The following is a 25,263-nucleotide window of genomic DNA, read 5'->3' as shown; positions in this document are numbered from 1 at the left end:
GTAATTTTCTGTATGTTTGCTATTCGTAAGGAACTGTTGGGGGATGGTTAACAAACCAAGCAGAAGAATAATACCACGGCTGCAGTGATTAGTCCCTTGTCAGCAGAATTCTAGTCCTAAACTGAAAGTACAGGAAACAGCTCTTGCAGGGAAAGGAAGGACTGGCAAAAGCTATTCATTCACCCAGAGCATATAACAAATATTATCTTGAGTTCTCACTTGGTAGAATCTATTGTATTAAAATCAAGGTGTTAAATCAGATAAGACTTGCAGAATGAGAGCACAAGATTAAGAGGTGATGATTCTAGCTTGGGAATTCAAGTAGAGTTAACAACAGGAAAAAATGGTTACCCCATTGACTTAATCTGCTTTGTTTTGGTTATCAGTGCACCAAGCACTATTTTCCATGTAGAAATAAAGCCAATTTCTCATTTGGACAACTGAGGAGATGACACAATCCTTCATGGAGATAGAAAATGAACGGTAGAACAAATTTGTGGTGGGTGATAACTTTTAAACCTGCTTTTGGAATCTTGAAATTTAGATGTTACATCTAAACAGACATGACCAATAGATTCAGAATTCAGGAAAAAAACAGCACTGGAGAGATTGCAAGTCATCATCATCATAAAAATGCTATAGGTAGTCAAGATCCTGGGTAAAATCATCCAAAGAGTGAACCAGAAAAGTTAATCTTTCATTCTCTTGTCCAGTCACCAAAATACCAAGTGTTTCTAGGACTATGAATAAAAAAATAACAGGATATTTCACAGGAATTCCTAACTTCTTGATTGCCAAATCCAATAACCTATTTGTAATCATAACATGTTTAACTTAATTCTGTACAGCATTTATTTGGCTTTTACTCCTTAATTGGAAAGATCTCCTCCAGTGATATTCGGGTCACCATTCCCCACTTTCCCCCTTTCTGTTCTTTTTCATTCTCTTACTGACACAGAATTTGACATTTCAAGTGTTTCATCCTTGGTCCTTATACCTTCATCTCTAATTCCAATTTCCCCAGTTAGGCTTCAATAAAGTAACTTCAATAACTAGCTGAGTAAAGTATAACAGCTAATTTAAAGCTAGAGATTGTGTTGAGAGCACAACACAGGCAACACTATCTGCCTTGGAGATACATTGACCTAAGTTCTATTAGCTTGTGAGGATCATAATTGTTTTGACAAGCAGAAAATTCTCAGATGTTCTAAATTACAGCAGCTGGAGAGCGAGAGAACAAGACAGAACTGTTAGTCTGTTAATGGCTGCTGGCCCTCCAACAAAAGACTGCTTACATTCCTTCTATTGCCTGTTGGAATGCTGGATCAATTTCCAGGTGGCCATTTCCACAGATCATTTTAGCCAGGCACTATCTAACTCCATAAGACTCCTCTTCTGGTTTACACCTGAGCTTTCCAGACTGCTGCCCACAGCAATCTAGAGGAGCAAGCATTTAGGTGGACCAAGTGCATATTCCAGAGCTGGCCTCACTTCAACTTCTCCCAGCCCTTTGCTAATGTAAATTCTTACACTACCTCTTTCTTCCCCTTATTGATGTATAAAAATGACTGCAAAATTCTGGACGAGAGAAATGCCGTCTTTTCTACCTAGCCATGTTTCCTGTGATTTAGACTCGTCTTATTTTTGGCTAGCATTCTAGCTCAATAAAACCTTACTTTAAAAGACAACAACAAAAGACACTTTACTTGTGGAAGCTAATTTTTTTAACTCTTTAATCCTGAGCCTATTTTCTCACGTCCTGAATATGGCAACAAAAATATTTAATTTTCAAGGCTATGGTTAATGATTGAAATAGCATCTAGCATGGTGCTCCACACTCTATATGTACTATTAATGAAACCTATAACTTCAGATGAACACAACAAATTACGTCAAATTATAAATATCTACCTTAACTAATATTAATTTCTGTGCCTGAACACTCAGCCTACATATTGTTACTCAGGTTCCATGCCCTGGCTCGCTCCGTATTATTTTCTTGGAATCTCTCTTAGAGTCATGGACTGGCTCGCAGTAACAGTAGTAAGCGCTTCCTTCCATACACCACGGAGAAACATTTTCCAAGGCTTCTCAAAGAAATAGCTTAGTTTGGGGTGAAACTAAAAAGTAAGCTTTGTCACAAAAACTCAGTCCAGCACTACCCGGGCCGTCCGCAGGTCTCTGAAGGAAACGGGAGCGAGTCCATAAAATAGTTGAAGAAGCATATTTGAAACCTTTCATCTTTCCCGCTGTTCCCCATAAGACCAAAGACACTGATATTCCGTCGTGCCCTGAGCCACTTCCGTTCGCGCATTTTAAATACGTCATTGCCTCGCTCTCGCGAGATCACATGGTTGCTGAAGCGCTATAACAAAGATCTCGCGAAATTTGTCCTACAGCTCAAAGTGAGCCTCTTACCCTCCCCCACCCATCCTCAAAACTGTCCTTTCTTTCTTAATTACAAAATTCTCCCCTCCCTTTCCTTGAGCTCACTGCCCTCCTCCCGTTTCACATTTCAGGCCGGAACCGGAAGACTAGTGGGCGGGGCTCGGCGGCGGAAAACGCAGCGGAACCTGAGCGGGGACTCGGCTGTGGCCGCAGCCCCTGTCCCTTCCACGGATCGCCGTGGCTCCAGGCTGAAGGTCGGTCCGGAGGCGGGTGGGCGCGGGTCTCCCCCGGAGTGTCCGGGCGGTAGCCTCCCCGGGCCCCCCGGGCTCCGCGAGAGATCATGTCTACAACCTCCGCCGCTTCCTCCTCCTCCTCGTCTTCGGCCGGTGACATGATCGAAGCCCCCTCCCAAGTTCTCAACTTTGAAGAGATCGACTATAAGGAGATCGAGGTAGAAGAGGTGAGCAGGGCCCAACGCGGAGATGCGGGCCTGGACCGGCCCCACCAATACCTGGTCCCGACTCTAAAGGCGCCTCTCAGCCCCTCTGATTTTCGAGGCCCCCGCAGGGTTCACCGAAAGTCCCCATCGCCCTGCAGAAACCGGGTGTTGTGGGAAGTGTGCGTTCAACTGCTCCGAGATAGCTCTCTTTTTGCCTCACTTAGGCATTCTTGAGTTGAATTTGATACTCAGGTGCCTGAATTTGGGACGTCTCAAACAGGAAGGTGAAGTGGTGAGACAGTGTGGTCCACCAGTTCTCTTATCTGTAGGTAGTGAATTCATCAAGCCTGTGGCCGTTTTGGAGTTTCAGTTCACTTAAGGGCCAAGGATTGTACTAGTATATTGGCCATCTAGCTCTGCCTGGCTTTTAATGGGTGCTTGGTAAATGTTTGGTAAATTAATGCGTCATCATCATATCTAACAAAGTGTTTCCCCGAGTATGGAATGGTTTGTTTAGTCTATTCCGCAGAGTAATACTAAATGTTCTGCCTTCAGTTGGACTAATTTAGATGAATTTCAACATTAGTAATGTAGACTGGTTACAATGAAAAGCTGTTTCAAGTAGCATATTTTGAAGAGATAGTTAATGATTTTCTTTGACAACTACAATATAACGCCAGACCAGAAATTTCTGTTAGAAAACCGAGATCCATTTTCTATTCTGTAATAATTAAGTTATTTTAGAGCAAGGTAATATGTGTCTTCAGTATAGTTTCTTTTCAAATTCACAATTAGTAGGTTGGTTCTAAGGACCATAACATTTAGAAAAATTAAAATTGCATATATATATTTTAAAGACTTCACTTTGTAAAGTGTTAAACCTTTGGTGGAAAATAGTACCTATTAGTATCATTTATTCATCATTTTTAAAGTTAAGTACTTGGCATTACATATGCCATGAAGAACACTGTATGTCTTATGTTATACTCATAAGTTATCACTACTTTAAAAATCCAAAATTATTTTTAGGTAGTAGCAAACTAAAAGTAGTGAGATAATTATGATTTAACAAATAAGTTTTTTTCTATGAATATTTTTGGAAGAATGATAGATTAATCACCGAGAACAATCTTATTTTACAAGGTAAGAACAAGGCCTTTGGAGTTGGAGGAAAGTCCAATATGTATTAGCTAATAGCTGTGTCATTTGGAGCAAGTTCCCTAACCCCTTTGAGCTTTAGTTTCCTTAACTATACAATAAGAGTAATTTCCACTTTATTTTATCTGTATAACAGAACCTGTAAGGCAGTAGGCAAAACACCAAACACAGCGTCTGACACATGTTACTAGGAAAATGAGTTACAGTGAGGAACAGTGACCTGGTTTAAGGTTGAATGGCTAAAAGAAGAACCTGTATTTTGAAAAGAGGGGAGAATTTTTTTGTGTGTATGTGGTTTTCTGGTTTTGTTTTGTGTTTTTTTTTTTCCTATTGAGGCTATTATAAATTCCTTTTTCAGAAGTGGATAGTTGATCCAGCTTTCATGGCTAACATTCCTTCTTTTTTAAGAATAAAAATTCAGTGAGTCAGTATAAAAGAATTGCAGTTTTTAAATAAGCATTTACGTCTACTCTGTGATGAACTGTCATATTTGTAGACTACAAATTGTTATATAATAATAACTTTTACTTCATGGTCTACCAAGTGCTTTCATAGACTTACATCATCGGATCCTTACAACCTTAGTTTTTGCACCCTACTTTCTAAAGCACTTACCATTCTTGCTTCTTGGAGGAACGGAAGTTACTAAGGAGACATCACTTTGCTACTCCTAACCCCAAAGCCATTATGTTTCCCAAGACCCTTCTTTCAGTTTAGATAATGTTTCAAACTTTTTTTAATACCCAGTTTATTTGTATTTTCAGTATTGAATTTGAGCCTTTCTGACATTGAAGCTGTTACATAATTTCCATCACATATTCTTCATTTGCACACATGAAAACAGTGTTATATGATCCAGGCTGTACCATTGACACTCAGTAATTATTTCTCAACTTAGATTCTGCTTCTAGGTTTATAGCATGAAGAAGAGAACAGAGAAAAATGACCAGAAATAAAAAGTATTTTACGTCCCTTTCAGTATTTTATGTGGCAAACATATATTTCCTATAAATAAAAGAAAATCATATCCTATATTTCTCAAATAACAGTGTAATTGAATCAGCATTCTGTTGATTCAGTTGGAAACTATGTAAGAAAAACATTCCAACCACAGGTCAATAATTTAGTAGATGCATATGTTTAAGGCATCAACTGATTTTAATCTTTGCATTCCTGATATTGTGACTCAGTAATATCAGAATGGCACTTCCTAAATTCAGTTCTGATATCAAATTATGTGAAGGTTAGCCTTAGAAATCTATATGGTACTTTAAAAAAAAAAAAGTCATTTAGTTTTTACCATCTGGATCTAAGTGTAGAGAATGTAATAAATTGTGAGGTATCTACTTGGGGAACTAGCTTGCGAGAAGTAAACACAGTGTGGTATGGTGAGAAGTACAGTGAGCTGGGCATTTAAAAAATTTAGATGCCGTAACGATTCTGCCATAATGTATTTCAGTGATTTTGACCAAGCCACGTCATTTTTCTGGTCCTCTGATTTCTCATGTGAAATGAGGGTTTGAAAAGATCATTTACGATCTCTTTCTAAAATGAAAACACATTTTATTGTTTCAGTATTTGTGCTGTTTCCACAGTAAGCTTTAAGGACAGTGATCATGATCTCCCATGGAATGTGATTGGACCAACTAATTCCGGTCAGACAGTGCAAGTGATATCCCCTTTTTACAGATATTCACAAGTGATCATAGAGTTTGATTTGTAAGAATCAAACTTATGCCTAAGTAAATGGTAGAGTTGGGAATTTAATTAGAGATTTCTCACTCCTGAGTCAGTTGCTCTTACCCCTGGATTTACAGTATGATTTTAGTTCTTTGTAAAGTACTCTATAACCAAACCTTATTTTGAGAATGAGGAGACAAAATACTGATTTCCTAGTACATAATTGGTCCTGAGCACTCAATGAACATTCTCCTCCCTGGACAGTATTGCTAAGGTACTGAGGAAATGAATAGAAGAATCTTAGGATTCTCTCCTTAAAAATGTTGACTTGTGCAACTAGAATAAACACAGGACAGTTAATTATGTTTTGGGGACCACAAATTTAAAACTGAATATAATGTAAATTGAACACTTAGGCTATAAGTTGAAAGTATGTTTAATCACACAAGGCTCCACTGAGTGGAAGAGAGTTTGAAACTAGTTTTTGAGTAAAGTAAGCCTCATAGATTGGGAAAGGTGCTAAGAGGAATTCTTTGCAGTTGTTTCTCTGCCTAGAATGAATTCTCTTCCTCCCAGAACTTCACAACTGGCTCTTTCTTACCATTCAAGTCCCACCTCAAATGTTACTTTCTTAGAGAAGCTTTCCTCAGCAACCTAGATCTTTGTTGCTTCTATTTTTTCTTATGGTACTTACCAGTAACCAAAACTGTATATCCCCCAGCAAAATGTAAGGTGCCTTATTCACACTTACAACTTCAATGCCTAGCACCTAGAAGGTATTCTAGAAATACTAGTTGAATGAGTAGATGAAGTTATTACAACATAATCATGAACATTTAGTGCCCATCTGGTTCTGTTATATTACATATGTGATAAACCCAGAGGTTAAGATTAGTTAGTGATTTGAGTAAGGCAGCATATAAACTAGAAATGTAATCTGACTCTTTTTGCAAGTGTCGATTCCATATAACACTCCATTATACCTAGCAAATAGTTTTTTTTAGCAGGGGTCAGATGTTGTGAATAAGCCCAATATTGGTGGACCTATTCTAAAATCCTAAATAGACCATAGGCGGCATGGTTGCTTTTTAAAAGGAAGACTCACAGTGTTGACCTCAAGTATAGCGTATGAGAAAGGCACATATAATCATCAGACATTTACATATTCTTAAGCTTCATTATAGAGACATGCAAAGGCTTTGTTTTAAAGGGAGATATAAAAACTTTGAAAGTGATGTGTGTATATTTTGTAGTTTTAGATTTATGAGTGTGTGGGAAACTGGTTATAGAGAAAAACATAATTTATAGTGGCCTGAAAGAAACTGCATCCATAGGTTTGTTAATATTTAATTATGGATATCCAAAATTATTAATAAACTCTCTTATGTGAAACTTAGTGATCATTGGTTTCAGTAGATCTGGAATCATCATCACAGTGAAGAGATAGCCCAGTGATAACTTTATATTATGCGTGTATAGCTTAAAAGGTGATACAAGCATATTATTTAAAAGAAAAGCCTATTAAGTGGGTCATAGGTCTTATGGCAGACTTTAAAAGACTGCATGAAAAATTCAAAAGAAAGTTTGAACAATCTTTTGTGCTACCAAATCTGCTTTGTCAGCAGATGGCAGTTTCACACTGCCACAGTTTATTAATAGATTTTGAAGTTCTGAAATAGTTGCAGGCTTCAAGTTCTAACTAATAAATGTAAGGCCTGTGCTGGTTCTGTCAATGTTCCAGATTTCTAACCAGCATAATGGCAGCCTAGCCAGGGTCCATTCACAGAGTCCATAGAATAGGGCCAAATTATACTGACAGCTCTAGTCACCAAATTAAAAATAACATGAATTGGCAACAGTTAAGAATTACTCGTAGTAAATAAAAAGCACAAGGGCATACATCCTTTTCCATTTAGTTTTGTTTAGGTGTTTTGTTTTTAATAAACTGACTTGGATGAAGGAATGAAGTAGTCTCCATCCTAAGGAAATTAATTTTTAAAGGAGTTACTTTCTTTACACACCCACACACCAAATTCTGATTTTTTGTGTGCCTTTTCTGTGCACCATCTCTTACATTTTTCTGCTACATTTTTTATTAAGAAATTTAATTTAAATATGCTTTACTCTATGAGATTAAAGTTGTGGATCCAAAACAGAGAGGAGACTAAACCATAGGGGGTGGGGGTGGAGAGGCATATCGGAAAAGAATTGGTGTAAGAACATATTCATTTAGAAAACATTATAAATTTAGAAGGAGATACTTCTAAATTTACTTCTTCTGAAAGACCAAAGCTTCTTTGCACTCCTCTGTTCTTTTATTTTTCCAGGTGAGGGATTGTGAAAAACATCTGAAATATTTCTGGATGGATGTGTGTGACTGGGGACATACTTGTAATCTGGATCTGTGCCCTTTTTTACACTTTGTGAAAATTGGTCCCTGGAGAAAGTTGTCATTCAAAATAATTTTGATAATACATCAAAGAAACTTGTGTTACTCATACGTGAATGCATTCCAAAGAGCATATTTGATTTGTGAACTTGAATCATAAATTTGGTAGTAAGTAAAAAGTGACTTCCTTTCAGAATTTTGGAGTTTGAATTAAGGTTTTCTTTATTTACCTCATTGCCAGTGTATGTCAGTTTTCTGTCTATGCGGGCTTTTCTACTGATCCACTGTGTGTCAAGAGAAACATCGGTTTGCTCACAAGAATTCTTTTTCTCTCTTCCTGCCCAAGTTGACATCTCAGCCCTCTGAAAAATTTCCATAAATAATATCAACAGTAGGGGAAGCCTTTCTGGTCAATGTCATGGCTTCCACTGAGGTGTCGTGCCTCACTGTTAATTATGTTTTTAACGTTACCTAATCGTTCTCAATCATTATAATCACCTGATGGGCCTGTTTAAACACGCATTGCTGGGCCCAACCCTCAGGCTCAGTAATTTGGGGCTAGAACCTGAGAATTTATATTTCTCACAAATTTCCAAAGATGCTGATACTTCTGAACCAGAGACCATACTTTGAGAGCCATTGGCTTAATGCTTTTCCTGGTTTTATATCTGCTTTCTTCTTGGAACTTTTCTCGGGGCTTCTTGTGACACTCCCCTGGTTTACCTGCCTCCTTTTGACTGTTCTTAGTTTTTGCTGGCTCTTTCTCCTCTGTGTTCAGAATGTTGAAGTGCTTCAAAGCTCAATTCTGGGACCCCAAAATTTAAATATTATTTTTTAGTGATCTCAGCCAGTTGATTAACTAGAAATACAACTAAATGCTAATAACTTTTACAACTTACTATCTCCTGCTTGACATCTTCTTGACTCATGTTTCCACTTTCTTTCTTGGTATTTCCACCCAGATATCTTAATAGGCATCTTGAACTTTGTATGACTAAAACAGAACTGTTATTTTTTTTAAATATCTGCCTGCTTAATTATTTCTTATCCTTCTGTTGCCTAATCCAGGGGTCTCCAACCTTTATCCTCCCTGGCCTGAACTCTGCCTCCTGTCTCCCCAGCCCCCACACGAGTCCTTAGAAAAATTGTCTTCCATGAAATCCTGATGCCAGAAAGGTTGGGAAGCGTTGGCCTAATCTGTCTTCCTAGCCACCCATTCTGTTTGCATGTAAACAATCAGCAACTCTTTTGAGTCTACCTGTAAAAAAAAAAAAATATCCCAGATCTGCCCTCTCAACTTCCTTGTTTTGCTTGGGTTGCTGTAATAGCCCTCCTACCTGATCTCTCTATGTACTCCAGCTTTCTTCCAATCCATTCTTCACATAAGAGCTAGAATGATTTTTTTAAATGTGAAATCATATCATCTTTTTTTCCTTAAGCCTCTCCTATTGCTTCCCATTGCACATAGACTGAAATTTAGAGTCTTTTTTATGGTGCAGAGAGCCCTTCAGGATCTACACAGTGCCTGTCTCTCCAGCCTCCTTTTGCCTCACTGTTCCCTGCTCCCATTATGCACTGCCCACAGTGAACACTCTGTTTCTCTGGGTCATCACTGAAATGTCTTCTTTCTCAGCGAAGCCTTGCGCAACTAACCCTGTTTAAAATTGAGGTGAGGGGAGTTCATATCCATGTACACACACATACAATTATACTCTTTAGCACGCTTATCATTTTCTAAAAATTATGCTTTTATATATCTTGCATTCTCTGTATTTATCTCCCTTTGTGAGAATATAAGCCGTAAGAGCAAGGAGTTTGGTTTGTTTACTTTTATATCTTGAGTGCCTAGGATAGTGCCTAGCCTGTAGATGGGGTTCAAATATGGTCAAATAGGGAATGAGGGGTTTTTCCCCCCTAGGGCCTTTACATTAGTTGTTTCTTTAGTTGGATCCTTGTGTCATTTAAATATCAAGTTAGTAACCTCCTTGGATGAGCTTCACATTTATCTTGCCTGTAATCTCTTTGTCATCATTCTATTTTTTTCTACATGACATTTCTTACAGTCCAATGGTTTTTTTATTCATCTTTTTCTCTACTGACTGCTTCTTCTCTTCCCTTTTAATTGAAAGTACATTCCATGTAGATCAGGGACATCGTATTATTTTACTCCTGTATTTCTGATATCCCAAAGACAGTCAAGAAATACTGGTTTAAGAACAAAAGAGGTTCATTGTGCTCCTGGTATAAGCCTCACTTCACTTCTTGAAAGCAGACCTTACCCCATTTCTCCCTGCTTGCTAACTAGGCCTTCCCTTCATCTGTCATTGGTCCTCTTAAACTCACTGAGCTCTGCGGTTAGCCCTCTGTATTTGAGATGTATACCATCCCACAGCCTCTGATATGGGTTCCAACATCATGCCCAACAAGACCCTCCTTCCTGCAGTCAGAAGATTCTTCAATTTTCAGTTACCTTGCTTTTCTCTTGGCAAGAGTTTTTCTGTATCATTTCCACACTCTGTTGGGGCTGAAGGATCTGAGTAGGTCCTCCCTCTCTCTGTATCTCCCTTGCCACTCTTACTCATTTGTAGCTTCCCATGTTGGCAAAGCGTATTCTATGGGGCTGCTTCCTCCAGGGGATCTCACTGTGAAGCAGGGAGATAAATCCTTTCTGCCGTCTAATCCTTAAGCCTGTCCCAGAAGGATAGGGCTGGTTTTTTAGCCATTGTCATGGACTCTCAGAACCTTTGGCTTTCTTCAGATGATGCTTAAAAAAATGTTAAGTACTGTTGTTTAAATTTCTTCTTGATCTCACTTTCATCCCATAAAGGCAGGGCTTGATTTTTTATATATTTTTTCTTTCACCCTTAATATCTCTATATTTATGCCATTTGAAAAAATGAAGTCAGTTTTTGATACTGTGATATGGTGATTTATAAAAAATATTATTCGATCTTTGAGACAACCAAAATATGTATTTTTAATATATTTGGTCTTTGTCCAGGGTTCCTGGCTTACAGTTCCCATAACTTAAGAATTTCCTAAGTGAGGGAGCAATAAGGATATCTGTCCAGGGTTCCTGGCTTACAGTTCCCATAACGTAAGAATTTCCTAAGTGAGAGAGCAATAAGGATATCTTTTGTCTTTTGTTATGTTGAGGAGATTACTTTTGGACTCCACCTGAGGATGGCGGCTGGTTGCCTGGAGGACCAACCATGCACGTGACTAGAAGGTTGGACATTTAAGTCCCGCCTCCCTCACCTCCAGGGAGTGCAGATGGGCTACAGGTTGAATCAGTACCCCATAGGGAATGATTTAATCAACCATGCCATTATAATGAAGCCTCCTTAATACCCAAAAGTACAAGGTTGGGAGAGCTTCCAGGCTGGTGAACACAACGATTAGAGCAGATTGTCACACAGATTGGGCATGGAACCTCCCTTTCTGCATACCTTGCTCTATGCACCTCTTCCATGTGCAGTTCCTGAATTATATTCTTTTATAATGCACTGGTAACATAGTGAGTAAAATATTTGAGTAGCCACTCTAGCAAACTAAACCCAAAAACTTATTGAAACTTCCAATCTGTTGGTGGTTGGTCGGAAGCCAGCAGGGCGGGGGTGGGTGGGTACAGTCTTGTAGAATTGAGTCCTTAACCTGTGGGATCTGATGGTGTCTCCAGCTAGATAGTGTCAGAATTGAGTTGAATTGTAGGACACCCAGCTGGTATCTGAGAATTGCTTGGTGCTGTGGAGAAACTCCCCCTCCACACATTGGAATTGGTGGTCAGAATCATTTGATACGCAGAAATTTAAATTCTTTGAACATTGTGCATCTAACCTCACTCCTTTGAATTCACAGCCGTCATTTTTCCTATCGTATAATTCAGTTTGTATGTACAACCTGCATGGGCATTTGAACTTGATTAGCATTTTTAGATCCGTTGTTTCACATAGTTGTAACATAGCTTATGGCCCTAACTTGATTCAAGGCTTTTTAAGGCCATGGGCTCTCGTCTTACATGAACATGCTTGTTTTATATTTCAAAAAATTGATTTCTTAAGCCAAAGGGGAAAGTATCATGTCCTCATTTGCCCACATTTTGTTCCCAGGGTTTTAAGTTGAAAGTTCAGAGTCAGCCATCATTTCAGGACTACGTGGCACTTGTGCATCACAATTAGTCATACATACCTAACCCAGTTTGTGATAAGTGCGAGATCCACAGATGCAATGTTTGGAATCCCTCTGTGGACATTCCTGAGAACAGGAACATGAAACAAGAGGAGACCTACTCAGTACCAGTGCTTTGACATATTTATGAATACATGGTTACAGAATATAGTAAATTCATAATCATCATTTCCTGGTAATATCCAGTAGGTGGAAGAGTCTCCATCCATACTTTCTTAGCCTGACTTTGCAATAAAGTTGAAATTTGTTTTAGGACCTGTTTGCTATTCATCATGGTTAATTGTGAGAGAAATAAGTAGTGCAACTTATTGCACTGGCTTATACCCAACTCAAAGCACTTACTGTCCTTTTGTAATATTGAAGGAAATGCCTGGTTTTGACTTATGAACTCTATAGATACTCACTGAGGAAAATGTAAGCATCTCTCCTTCACTGTTGAGGAAACAGAAGCTCAAAGACATTAACTTGCCCAGCATCATAACTAATAGGTAGACAGAACCAATATTCAAACTCAAGTCTGTTGGGTTCTTGAGTTTGAATATTGGTTCTGAAGAGGCCAGGCATGCTCTTTCTTTTATTCTAATAGTGCCAGGTTTAGCCACTACTGTTTATGTTAAAGCAACTGGATGATAAGTACAAATGTCCGATGTTGGTTTCTTTCTCTTAGGAGAGACTGTAGTAAGAATCTCCACAGAACAGGTGGACCCTGAGCACCGTGGGCTAGGAACGGAAAAACAAAGTCACTAAAGGAAAGACTTAACACCAAAGATGCTGGCCTACTTTTGCCTAGACTCAGTCCATTTTCCTTTAAGCCAGTGATACACACAAGCTGAATAGAGTGAATTAGTTGTTACCTACTGTAGGCTTCAAATCCTGGTTTCTCTAATACTTACTGACCATGTGAGCCTGGGCAACTTGCAAATTTGTGACTTGATTTACTTACCTTTAAAACAGAGGAGGATTAAATGTGACAATTCATGGAAGCACATAGACTAGTACCTGGCATATGATGAGCAATCAATGTTAACCGTATGGGTGGTTTTATACATTATGCAACATGAGAAATATCTGTAGTTACCCTAGCTACAGCCACCTTTGTTATAGAAGAGATTTTTGTCCAGAAATTTGTTCATGTAATTTTTGTCTAAAGTGAAGACTCTTCCTCCAAGGGATACTTTTTGAGATATAATACCGATATGTGTGTACAAATTAGGATTCTTAACATTCTGGTGTTAGATTGTATGGCATCAAACCACCCTTGATATTTAGTAACCACATAGCCTTGTCACTTAGCTCAGTGCTCACTGCATGGAAAGTACACCATCAATGATAGCTTTATAGGGAGGTAGATTTTTCACTTAAGAAAAGTACATAGGTGCATTGAAAGTTGAAAGATTTCAGTAAATGACACTTTAAGAAGGTCCTTTATAATGATAAAATCTAATGCTTTTGTTCCAACAAATATCAAAACCTATTTTGTTTTGTTTTGTTGTTTTTATATTATGGCAGATTTCAAACATTTATAAAAGTAGTCTAACATGAGAAAGCAATGAACCCATGAGGGACCCATCACTTAGCTTCAACAATGATACAAAATATGGCCAACCTGTATTTTATAATTTAAATAACTTTTAGGTATTTATAATTTAAAAAATAACTATGAGGTATTTTAGATAGCAAAATTCACACATTTGAAGTGTTACAGTGATTTGCACAAACTGCTGAGTTGTGCGATCATTGTCATAATTCAGTTTTCAAACCTTGGTAGGATTCCTTCCCCTCTTCCCCCCCATACAGTTAATCCCAATTTCCACTCTCAGCCCCAGGCAAACCAGTGATTTACTATGTATCTCTGCATTTGCCTTTTCTGGACATTTCATATAAATGGAATCGTATAGTATGTGGTTTCTCGTATCTGACTTATTTCACTTACCATAGTGTTTCTGAGGTTCATTCATGTTGTAGCAGTTACCGGTTTGTTTCTTTTTCTTGACAAAACATTTTATGAATAATGCCATACTTTTTCTGTCCTTCATAGTGGCCGATCTTTTTTCTGTATTTTTATCCTTTTCACTGTCTACTGCTACTGAATTATTCACAGTTGTTTTTAATTTAATAAACATGATAGCTTAAAACATTGATTATGTTTGTGCTTTTTATTTTTTCAAACCATTTTCTATCTTCTTACTCATCTTGCATGTTTTAATTTGTTTCCTGTCTCCCAAGGGTCTTCTTTGTTTGCTGTTCTGGTTTTATTTGAAAATGAAGAGATGACTAGACCATAAACTTTCAAAGATAGAGACAAACGCATTTCTTTTATCCTCCCTTTAATAAGTCTTCAGATTGGCTTTAGTGTTATATATTGGGCTGGATTTATTTGTTTATGATTCTTACAGTTTTGTTTTTCTTTTTTAACTTAGGTTGTTGGAAGAGGAGCCTTTGGAGTAGTTTGCAAAGCTAAGTGGAGAGCAAAAGATGTTGCTATTAAACAAATAGAAAGTGAATCTGAGAGGAAAGCTTTCATTGTAGAGGTAAGTTAAGATGTCATTTTGTTGTGTATTTTTTCACCTAAGATACTCTGAATTTAATTATGAAAAAAATTGTTTCTCAGTTGTCATTTCTCCTTATACCTGAATATCAGCAATTTAGTTAACTACAGGCAATGCCGTAGGAACGTTTTTTCATTCACACTCTTTATTCTCATTAAAAGTTAGGGTGAAAGGAGGCTTACCTAAATGAATTCATCTCTGAATTAAAATGCAACCTGATCCATGTAATTCAGATCTATTTCAATACATAGAATTTAAATTTTAAGGTAAAAAAGAAATGTATTCTCTCCCATTATCTAAAATTAAGAAGGGAAATTTTATGCATTTATTTTGACTGGATATTTTTAAAAATTCAAATGAGATTATTTTAAGGGAAAATAATTTCAAATTTGTTTTTTCTCATGGAGCATGAAAATTTACAGCTTGGTTCTCATACAGATTTATTGATGAAGGAGAATTTAATAATCATGAAATTGAATCATCACTTATTCTCTATTTTGTGTTATTTTTGTATATTAAATCATAGTGTTTTATTAAATCAGTGGTTTTATCACTTTAACTTCATTGGCCAATGCATAAGTAGTCTTTACTTTATAAACCTTGTGAATTTGTATTTGTGATTTTATTTAATTATAATTTTAAAGTATACTGCATGATATTTTAAATGTGTAACATTGAGAAATGAGAACTTGGTTGAGATATGATGAAGTGGAATTTGTAATTAATTAAATGAGTTGAGGAATAGTGATGAATAGTTTGATGTTATCATAAAGAAAGTTAATCTCTGTGCTGGCCGGGTGACTCAATTGGTTGGAGTATCATCCCATACACCAAAAGGTTGTGGGTTCAATTCCTAGCCCATCATTCCTTCCTCTCTCTAAAATCAATAATAAAATAATAATAAAATCCTAAAATCAGTAATAAAATAATAATAAAATTAAAAAAGAAGGAAAGATAATCTCAAGTAGTATGCCTTATTCATAAATTTTGTTTACACTTTAGATAAGGTCATTTATCATATACTGTTGTATTGGCAGTTTCACAAAACTAGGTAGAAGTGTAAGTGTTAAATGCTAGGAAATAAGTCAAAAAGATTATAATAGCTTGGAGGAAACAATTTAATCAAGGTTATACATTATGTAATTTTAATTGTCAAACACTTCTCTACGTATTCTTACTAAAAGTATTTCAGTCCCCTGTACCTCCTCACATCAAGTTTTTGCTTCTCAAAGGCAACTACTTTGAGTTTGTTTGTTTATTTTGTTTGATGTACCCCAATCCAGAGACTCTTTATTATACCTTCTGTGAAGTGTCTACCTTTAGTGTTTGGGGTGATAAAGAGCCGGTCACTAGCCTGCTTGAAGTCAGGGAGGGAGGGGATCTTTGGGTCTAACTTCGAACCAGTCTCTTTTATTAGCTTATTTACATAGGCATCTTATGCTATCACCACTTCCCAACCTTTTGGAGGTTTTGTGAGCTAAATCTGGCTGCTTCTCACTTTATCTCATTTCTTTTAGGTCTGCTTTATCAGTTATTGCTCATCATTCTCTTTCCTACTTCCAACTTTTACATTCTCTCCATCCTTCTGAGTTTATGCCTTGAAAAAAATGCCTTTACTGTCTTGGGATTTGAGGAAGGAGCAGGAGTAAATACTTGAATAGTCTGCTTTCTGAAGCTCAGTGCTAAATCTGAACAAGATGAAATGTAATGAATATATATAATAAATGAATATGTATCATAGTGATATTAATTCTTCTATTAAGGCTGAAAATTCACAAATATTGGCTGTAGAAACATACAGCTTTCTTGTTCCATGTAGTAAAAGGGTTTATCTTAGTGGACTTCATATGAGGCAGCAGCACAATACAGGTAATATATAAGGAAAGGAAGAAAAGAGGAGGAGGAAGAGAAGAAAGCAAGCCAGGAGCAGTTCAAGGGGACACATTAGCAGGAGTTTGAGATGTGTAGCAAGAGAAATGAGGACAGCCAAACCCCTCAATGACCTCAGTATGAATCATTGGATCAGGGAAGATTGAAACTGGAAGTAGGGAGACCAGTTAGGAGAAGGCCTTAGTAATAACTGCAGTGGTTCCAGTTAGAATTATTAAGGCAATGGTAGTGGGCCTGGAGAGGAAGAATTTTGTTCAAGAGATGTGAGATGGAGTGTGGGAAGAGAGGGCAAGTATGCAGAAAGAGTACAAATTTTAAGTCAGACCAAAGTTCAAACCCTGGCTTCACTACTTCCTAGCTTTAGGTATTTAGCAGCTCACTTAAACCTCTCTGAACCTTATCTTAATGGTCTTCATCTTTAAAATGGAAATTATAATACCTACCTTGCAGAGTAGTGGGGAATTATACAGTATCTTTAAAGTGCCCACTAGGGCCCAGCGTAGAGTAGTAGGTAGATGTATTCAACCACAGGTTTGAAGATGATGGTGACAACGTAAGATGGCTTCTTCTGGCTTCGATAACAGCCTGGTGCCATTTCTGGGATGGTGTTCTAACTTTTCTTGGCAAAGTTAGGTGTTTCTTGTTTGTACTTCTGCATTGTTTACACTAAGTTATGGCACCTTGAACATTGCTTTTAACTATTTGTTTACATGTCTGTTGCCTAACTAAACTGTGAGATCTTTAGGACAGGGATTCTGTACTATTCTGGGAAGGCCTTAGGACCACAATGCCTGCCACCTAGTAAATAGTGATTGTTGAATGATTAATGTTTTGAACAACCTTCAGATTTTGATGATGCTATGAAATCAGGTCCTCAAAAGTTAGCACTTTTTAAAAGAAACCTTAATTTGTTACAGCTTCGGCAGTTATCCCGTGTGAACCATCCTAATATTGTAAAGCTATATGGAGCCTGCTTGAATCCAGTAAGTTCCTCAATCCAGTAAGTTTCATTGTCAGCTGCATAAGAAATGACATGGCAGATGTGTGCAGGTGTGTAGTTTAGCTATTTTGATATCATCTTGTTTCTAGGGAAAAAAATTGTGCACTACTTTATGTATTTTCTTCCTACTCTTAGCAACATAGTATATTGAAGTTGTTGTTTCAGATGTTCTTATCCAGAAACCTCATCTTCTTATGAGGCGTATGCTATTCTGTGATGGCACCTACTCATTAGCAGTGGAGAAAGCCCCCGAAGATCTTGTGATTATGTCGTTACATACTTCTCTACGCTTGGACAGTGGGCACCTAGACCAACAAGGTTTTAGATCATAGATAACTTTTGTTCCGTTAGTGCCATTTACGTAGGGGCCAAAAGAATGTTTTTTAATGCATTTATAAAATCAAAGATTGAAGTGAGTTATCTTGCAAGTCCCCTAAGATGCTCTGTGGTTACTTACTCTGGCTTATGTTTCTCTTCAGGTGTGTCTTGTGATGGAATATGCTGAAGGGGGCTCTTTATATAATGGTGAGTGTCACTAGACCTATCCATATCTAGTAGAATGAAGTAATTGAAAAGTTTTCAATATAAATTTAGTTACTTAATGGTCTTCACAATTTACCTTCAGAGTCCCAAAAGGAGATAGTTTTTTTAAAATCTGCTAAAGGGTAAAAACAAAATGGTAAGCCCTATAACATTAGTACAATGTAGAACTCTAAGTAACTTGATGGTACTTTTCATAATGTAAAACACATTTAAGTAAAGTAAAATTTGTTTTTTAAATAGATTTTAAAATATCTTTTAATTTATTTTGCCTCTCTTAGCTTTGAGCCTCCTCATTTTAGAACTCATTATATTTCCATTTCATTCTGCTTTATTTTGCTTTCTTTTCTTTTTTTAACTTTATTTTTATTGTTCACACTATCACAGATGTCCCCATTTTTCCCGTTTACCCTCCTCCACTCAGCCCCCATTTTGCTTTCTTTTCAAAAAATAAAACTGAAAATTCACTTTACAGAACATTTTAATTATAACAATGAAAGAAAACTGTATTGTTAGTTACCTTTATAAAACAGAGCTCTTTCTCTCTAAGAAACACTAGCCGTATATGTAAATGTGCTATCACTTGTTGCACCATTTCTGTAAAATAAATTGCTCATTTTATTTTTTAAATTAACATTATTTTATATAAACTTTTACTTATATTTACTGCCCATGTGTTCATCATTGCTAATGGGTATCTAATACTCCGTTGTTTCATTTATTCATTTTAAAGATTTTATTTATTTATTTATTTTTAGAGAGAGGGGAAAGGAGGGAGAAAGAGGGGAAGGGAAACATCAATGTGGGGGCCTCTCATGTGGCCCCCTCTGGGAACCTGGCCTGCAACCCAGGCATGTACCCTAACTGGAAATCGAACCAGCGACCCTTTGGTTTGCAGCCCACTCTCAATCCATTGAGCTACACCAGCCAGGGCTCTGTTGTTGAACTATCTCTAGTCTTTAGCTATTATAGAAAGCATAATTGTAAAAATTTTGGTACCCTTGTGTTTCCTTTTGAGCCACTCTGTCTCTCTTAGAGTAGCATGCCTCACATTCCTTATTATTTAGTTAATTGTGTGGGTGCAACTATCAATATGAAAAACTATGGTAGTGTATATTAATTTCACTTAAATGTATGTATAACATTCAGTGGAAGTGGTATAAAATGTCAGGTACCTACTTATGTACTGGTTATGAATTTGAAATTATTAGATATTTCCATTTTTTTATTTAGAAACGTGTTAAAAGCAAGACTGGGGGGAGCATGTGTTAAAAATCCCAGTCATGTGTTCTGATAGTGCTTACATTCATCTTATATCTTTTGTTATATGCAATAAAGTTCTTTTTAGTTTGTGCCTTTCTTTTGCAGTGCTGCATGGTGCTGAACCATTGCCGTATTACACTGCTGCCCATGCCATGAGTTGGTGTTTACAGTGTTCCCAAGGAGTGGCTTATCTTCACAGCATGCAGCCCAAAGCTCTAATTCACAGGGACCTGAAACCACCCAAGTAAGTCAGCCTGTCTCTGTCTGTCTGTATCTCTCTCCCTGTACCCCCGGCCCCTAATCCCTAATTCACCTTGTAGGTTGCACATGAGCTTCTCTTTTCTCTTCCCTTTTGGCTGGCTTAATTAAGAGTGTTTCTTTTTACTCTCCATTAGTAGTCCTTCATCTAAGCTTGCATTTTAGAGTGTTGTCTTTAGTAGCATCTTTATTTTAGTTGAATTTTATTTTTAATAACTCCTACCTTAGATTAGCATACTTCTAGAATTTTTTAGCCTATCTTATTTGTGCTTGCATTATATATTGTTACCTCTGGACAGTTCTATGAGAACAGAGACAGGTCTTACCTTGTTCCCTGCTGTATACCTAACAGCTAGCACGATGTCCACACGTAGTAGATATTCTATGAAAATGTACAGAGCGCTTATTTACCTTTTCAGAGGAAGGCAAAAGGGCATTACTGGCATCTGAGTAGAGTTTGAAAATATTCTACATTTCTCCATATTGAGGATCCTGGGACTTAGAAAGAACTTCAAAATTCCCTAAATGAGCACCTTTTTTTTTTTTTTTTAAGATTTTTATTTATTTTTATCGGGAAGGGATAGAGAGAGGGACAGAAACATCATTGTGTGTTTGCCTCTCACTTACCCCCTATTGGGGACCTAGCTCACAACCCAGGCATGTTCCCTGACTGGGAATCAGACTGGCAACCCTTGGTTCACAGGCCAGTGCTCAATCCACTGAGCCACACCAACCAGGGCCCTAAATAAGTACTTTAAAAGGCTAAAACTTTCAGGGCGTGAGGTGTTGTTTGTATAGGAATTCAATTAAAGAAAACATACCTGTGGTATTTATTGTCTTTTTTTTCCCCCCCTCTGAGTTTTTTCTTGTTTATCCAACTTTGATGGAGTAAAAGAGTCCCCATGTCATCCACCATAAGAGGTTTTCCCTAGGATATCAGTCTTAAGTATTCCATTCTCTTAATACTGCTTTAAATTGTTAAAATGTCCCTTCTGGGCATGGCTCTCACGTCTAATAGGATACACTCTACACAGGCTCAAATTCTTGGAATCACTGTTTTCACTAGTGTACCTTATTTCTCCTCAGCAACCTGTCTCGGCTAGCGAAGAAGAAATCACTTAGCCTATTATTTTTTTCTCCTTTCAACTTGTATTAACAGAGTTGAATTATCAAAGCAAAATCATGGAAATTATTGCCCTTTTCCAGCAACAAATTGACTGATTCAAAGGATACAGGCAAGCATCAGGCACAAAGTATCCTTTTCCTGGAGGAGCCATCGGATGCAACTCCCTAAAATGTCCCTCTCCTTCTGTGTTTTGGCTTTGGAATAAGTGACTAGTTATTAACATACATGAAAATATCTCAAAGGAAGTCATTTCAGTTTTCTAACACCTTTTGTATTCCATAATTACACAGCTTAAATTACTGCCTTCATTTGCTATCCAACCGTGTACCATAATCCATAAATTCTAGTATTTAAATTTTATTTAACCAACCTATTTAGATAAACCAGATATGTCCTGTTGAAATCTAAAATCATTTGTAGATAGAGACTCTCCTTTTGCTAACAAATACCAGTAATATTTATAAGGGCTTCAAGCTAGGTCGTTTGTTCCTCTTGGAACCTCCTTGTGGTTATATCTCTAGTATTGTAGATTGTCTTTGAACCCCCACCCCCCAACCAGTATACAAATTGGGCTTTAGAATTAGGATCGATTTTTTAGAATGTACTAGGGAAATGAAAATTCTTTGGAATGACTATGCTTTCATATACAATTGTATATATAAGCACATATGCTGTATCTTGTCACTGGAAAACCTACAGATTATGTGGTTAGTAAGAGTTCCTCAAAATGGTATATAAATGATGATTTGATGAGGTGTTTTATACAGTAACAGCTTGTGCTCGTGTCCCTATTTTATTTATCTTTTGCAAGTTCATTTGTATGTACTTCAAAAATAAAAATGTGTTTTTGGTCCTGATTCTGTGAAAGTAAGCCTACGAAGATAATTTAGGTTCTTATTTCAGTGAGCCTTGAATGTCATGCTCACAGTTGGTTAACTGTTAACACCTTATGAGTAAAGGAGTGCTAATTATAATAGTAATAATATAAACGTCATTCAGAAAAATTAGTGTGATATCTTGAAAGGATCAGGATAAAACATGAAAAGCAGTTACAGAGTTCTCATCTTTGGTAAACAGTACTAGAGGAGCTTGTACAAGAACCGGTGAAATGGGAAAAAAAATTTGTTGAGGAGCGTATAGAGGTAAATTGCATTTAGCATTCTTTCTACTTAAATTATAGTATGTGTGGCATTATGGACATGTGAGTAGGAGTTTATCTGGCTTACCTTAATCATGCTGGACTAAAAGAAAACTAATTTTCTAAATAATCTCTCCAGTTAGAATTTTAATACAACATTATATACTAAAGTATGTAAAATTGTGATTACAATGAGTCCCCATATACTGCTGTTGAATATTATTACAGCATAATGATGCAGATTATATTACCCTATCTTTATTTCTGTTTGTCATGAGAAGGAAAACCTAAGCAAGAGTATGCTTCTTTGTGATTGTACTTGGGTTATATCATACCTAGAGAAGTCAGAATCTTCATTTCAGAAAATTTTCTGGAAATCTTTCATTAAGTCATTTTAACAATAATAGTTATACTCCTCCCCCACACACTTTAAAAACGTAAAAATGGTTTGGGTTTTGAATGTATTAAAAAGTTTCTTCAAAATGGACGTGTAAAATGACAGTTTTTCCTTTTATATTGGTTTTACTTTATTTTCTTTAATTAAATGTTATTTTTAAAACAATTCATGTTCACGATTAAAAACAAATTCAAACAGTATACAAAAATACAAAGTCTTTCCTGCCTCCCATTTTGACTCCTCAGTGGTAGCCACTGTTTTGTTTTTAAGCATTTATGGGTTATACTGTGCATAATGTTGCTTTTTCTCCTTACATGAACATCTTTTCGTGCAGATGTTTACATCTTTATTTTTAATAGTTAAATAGTATTTCTTATATACTCTTAAATAAAGTGAGTACTTAAGATAGAAATTATTCTTGGCTTTCTTAGACTTGGAAGACCTGATTTATAGAGCTGTTTTTAGAAAATAATATGCTATTGAATCATTTGACATTGGGGGATTCTTAAAGATTTTAATGCCCTAAATTGGCATTTCTCAAACTTTTCCACCTGCCCAGAACAGAGTAATGATATAATACTACCTCAGTAGATCTGAGAGTAGGGACAGGGTCTGTAAAAGCCTTAAGGAAAGTTACATATGTATTTATATTCAACTTCATATATTACGCGATTTGTTTTAAAGTCAGTGTTAGGGCATTAAGAATACTTAGAACTGAGTAAAAGTAATGGTTTCAGGGAGATGTGCTAACTTTAACCTGGGGCTCTATAGTCTCCCTGCCACTTACCCCAGCATACATTGATATACTGGCAAGGTTTTATGTCCTCGTTTGAGAGGCACATAAAGTTTAAGCCATGATGTGTATGCGTTTTAAATCTGACACCCTGTGTGTGTTCAGAGGGATAATATAGAAATGTGGCTTGGGTTCTTTTTTTTTTTTTTTTTTTCTGCTTCTTTTTAAGGTTTTATTTATTCATTTCTAGAGAGAAGGGAAGTGAGGGAGAAAGAAAGGAAGAGAAACATCAATGTGTGGTTGCCTCCCACATGGCCCCCACTGGGGACCCAGCCCGCAACCCAGGCATGTGCCCTGACTTGGAATCAAACTGGAGACCCCCTGGCTTGCAGCCCACACTCAATCCACTGAGCTATACTAGCCAGGGCATTGGGTTCTAAATGCTCACATGATACGAATGTTGACACTCCAGCAATGTGGAAAACCAGATAAACTGAAAAACCATCCTACAGCTAACATTCAGAGATGCTTCATAGTACAACAAACACACTTTTACATGCATAGGTGATCTTACAAGAAAATAAGGGATACCAACAGGGCAAAAGATGGAGGGAACTGAATCCTGAGTTTGGAAACCATGCATGGAAGCCAAGGGCTTTACTGTTGCCTCTTCCTGTATGTAGAGTATGGAGCCCCAGGTCTTAATGGCCTGTGTGTAACTGGAACCAGCTGAGGTAGCAGGACTGAGACCTCTGTATGAATTTTTTAGGCTTGGCAGGAACAACCTAAAGAAAACTAGGAAAAATACCAGTTTTCTGACTAGATAAACTTTTATTTAACTGAAGGTCTCCCTTCATGCTATTATGAATTTTAATTTGCCCTACTTACACTATTAAGAAAACCCTAACAAGACAGGTTAAAAGTGTTTAAAGTCGTATGCTTTCAATCTAGGCCGTTAGGGTTGATTATTCCAGATTAAGATTGATCAGATATGAAGCCACAGTAAAAATTACCACACCCATAGGATGCAAGTCACCATGAGTGGTAGCAGACACAAAGCAGAATTAATCCCTCAAGTATTAAGACTCAGAATACTTGGAATTATCATATATGGAGTAAAAGATACACAAAAGAAGGAATGAGAATGTGCGAGGAGCTCTGGCCAGGTAGCTCGGCTGGAGCATTGTTCCAATATGCCAAGGTTACAGGGCACAGTGGTGGGGGCACAGGTAGGAAGCAACCAGTGAGTACATGAATGGGTGGAACAGCAAGTTGGTGTTTCTCTTTCTCCCCCGTCCTCTATCTCTCTCAAATCAATAAACAAAACATTTTTTAAAAAATTTAATAAAGTAAAATGTGCAAGGTATGAAAATATCAGAAATCAAAAATGGCCAAAAGAACAAAAAACATCTAGAAATAATTAAAAAATTTAAATAGCATTTATGAAATAGATGACGAGAGAATTAGTGAGCCATAAGATATATCTGCAGTTACCCAGAAGGTAACAGACAGATGAGGAAAAAAGTGACAGATGTAGGAACATGTAGAAACATGTAGAAAAGGAAGAGAAGGACTAATAGCATATAATTATAATTCTGGTAGAAGAAAATAGAATGGGGAGAGACTTCAAGAGGGATTGGCCAGGAATTTTCTGGACAAAAGACATGAATTCTCAGCAGGATAAATGAAAAGGAATCTACCCTATGACATACCATAATGAGGCTACAAAAACAAAGGGAGATTTTTAAATCTGCTAAACAGAAAGAGATTACCTGCAAAGGCTTGACAGTCACACTGAAGTGCACTTCCAACACCAAAATGGGAGCCGTAGGACTGGAATCAACTTCACAGAGCTGAGAAAAAAGAGTTAACTGCTCAGAGTTGTCTGTCTGCCTTAAGTTATTTTTAAGGAGTAGGGGAGTGAACTAAAGACATTTTGAAACAAAACCTGAGAAGATTCATTATAAGCAGGTCTTCATTAAAGTATTTTGGGAAGAAAGAAAATGATTTATAAGGCAAATATAATATTCACAAAGGAATGGCGAAGTAAAACCAGTGAACATACATTAAAATGCACGTTGGCTCTGTGAAAGGGTCTTGCATGTCTAGGTGATTAGAGGGGCTTCA

General features: G+C 37.0%; 1 protein-coding gene across 3 annotated transcripts in view; it reads left to right on the top strand.

Annotated features, from left to right (window-relative positions):
* Window positions 1-2,420: 2,420 nt before the first annotated feature.
* Window positions 2,421-25,263, top strand: part of MAP3K7 (mitogen-activated protein kinase kinase kinase 7) — a 58,176-nt gene continuing 35,333 nt past the window's right edge. For 2 of the 3 annotated variants that reach the window (XM_024551727.3, XM_045188595.3), the window contains exons 1-5: window positions 2,422-2,848; window positions 14,663-14,773; window positions 17,599-17,664; window positions 18,161-18,206; window positions 19,590-19,728. In XM_024551727.3, coding sequence (XP_024407495.1) covers window positions 2,729-2,848; window positions 14,663-14,773; window positions 17,599-17,664; window positions 18,161-18,206; window positions 19,590-19,728 — 482 coding nt within the window. In that variant the 5' untranslated portion in view covers window positions 2,422-2,728. Of the gene's footprint in view, window positions 2,849-14,662; window positions 14,774-17,598; window positions 17,665-18,160; window positions 18,207-19,589; window positions 19,729-25,263 lie in introns of all 3 variants that reach the window. The other variant, XM_045188596.2, reaches the window with a different exon arrangement.

Source organism: Desmodus rotundus, chromosome 11 (genome assembly GCF_022682495.2).
Source record: "Desmodus rotundus isolate HL8 chromosome 11, HLdesRot8A.1, whole genome shotgun sequence".
Lineage (NCBI taxonomy): Eukaryota > Metazoa > Chordata > Mammalia > Chiroptera > Phyllostomidae > Desmodus > Desmodus rotundus.
This window is presented reverse-complemented; position numbering and strand designations above follow the sequence as displayed.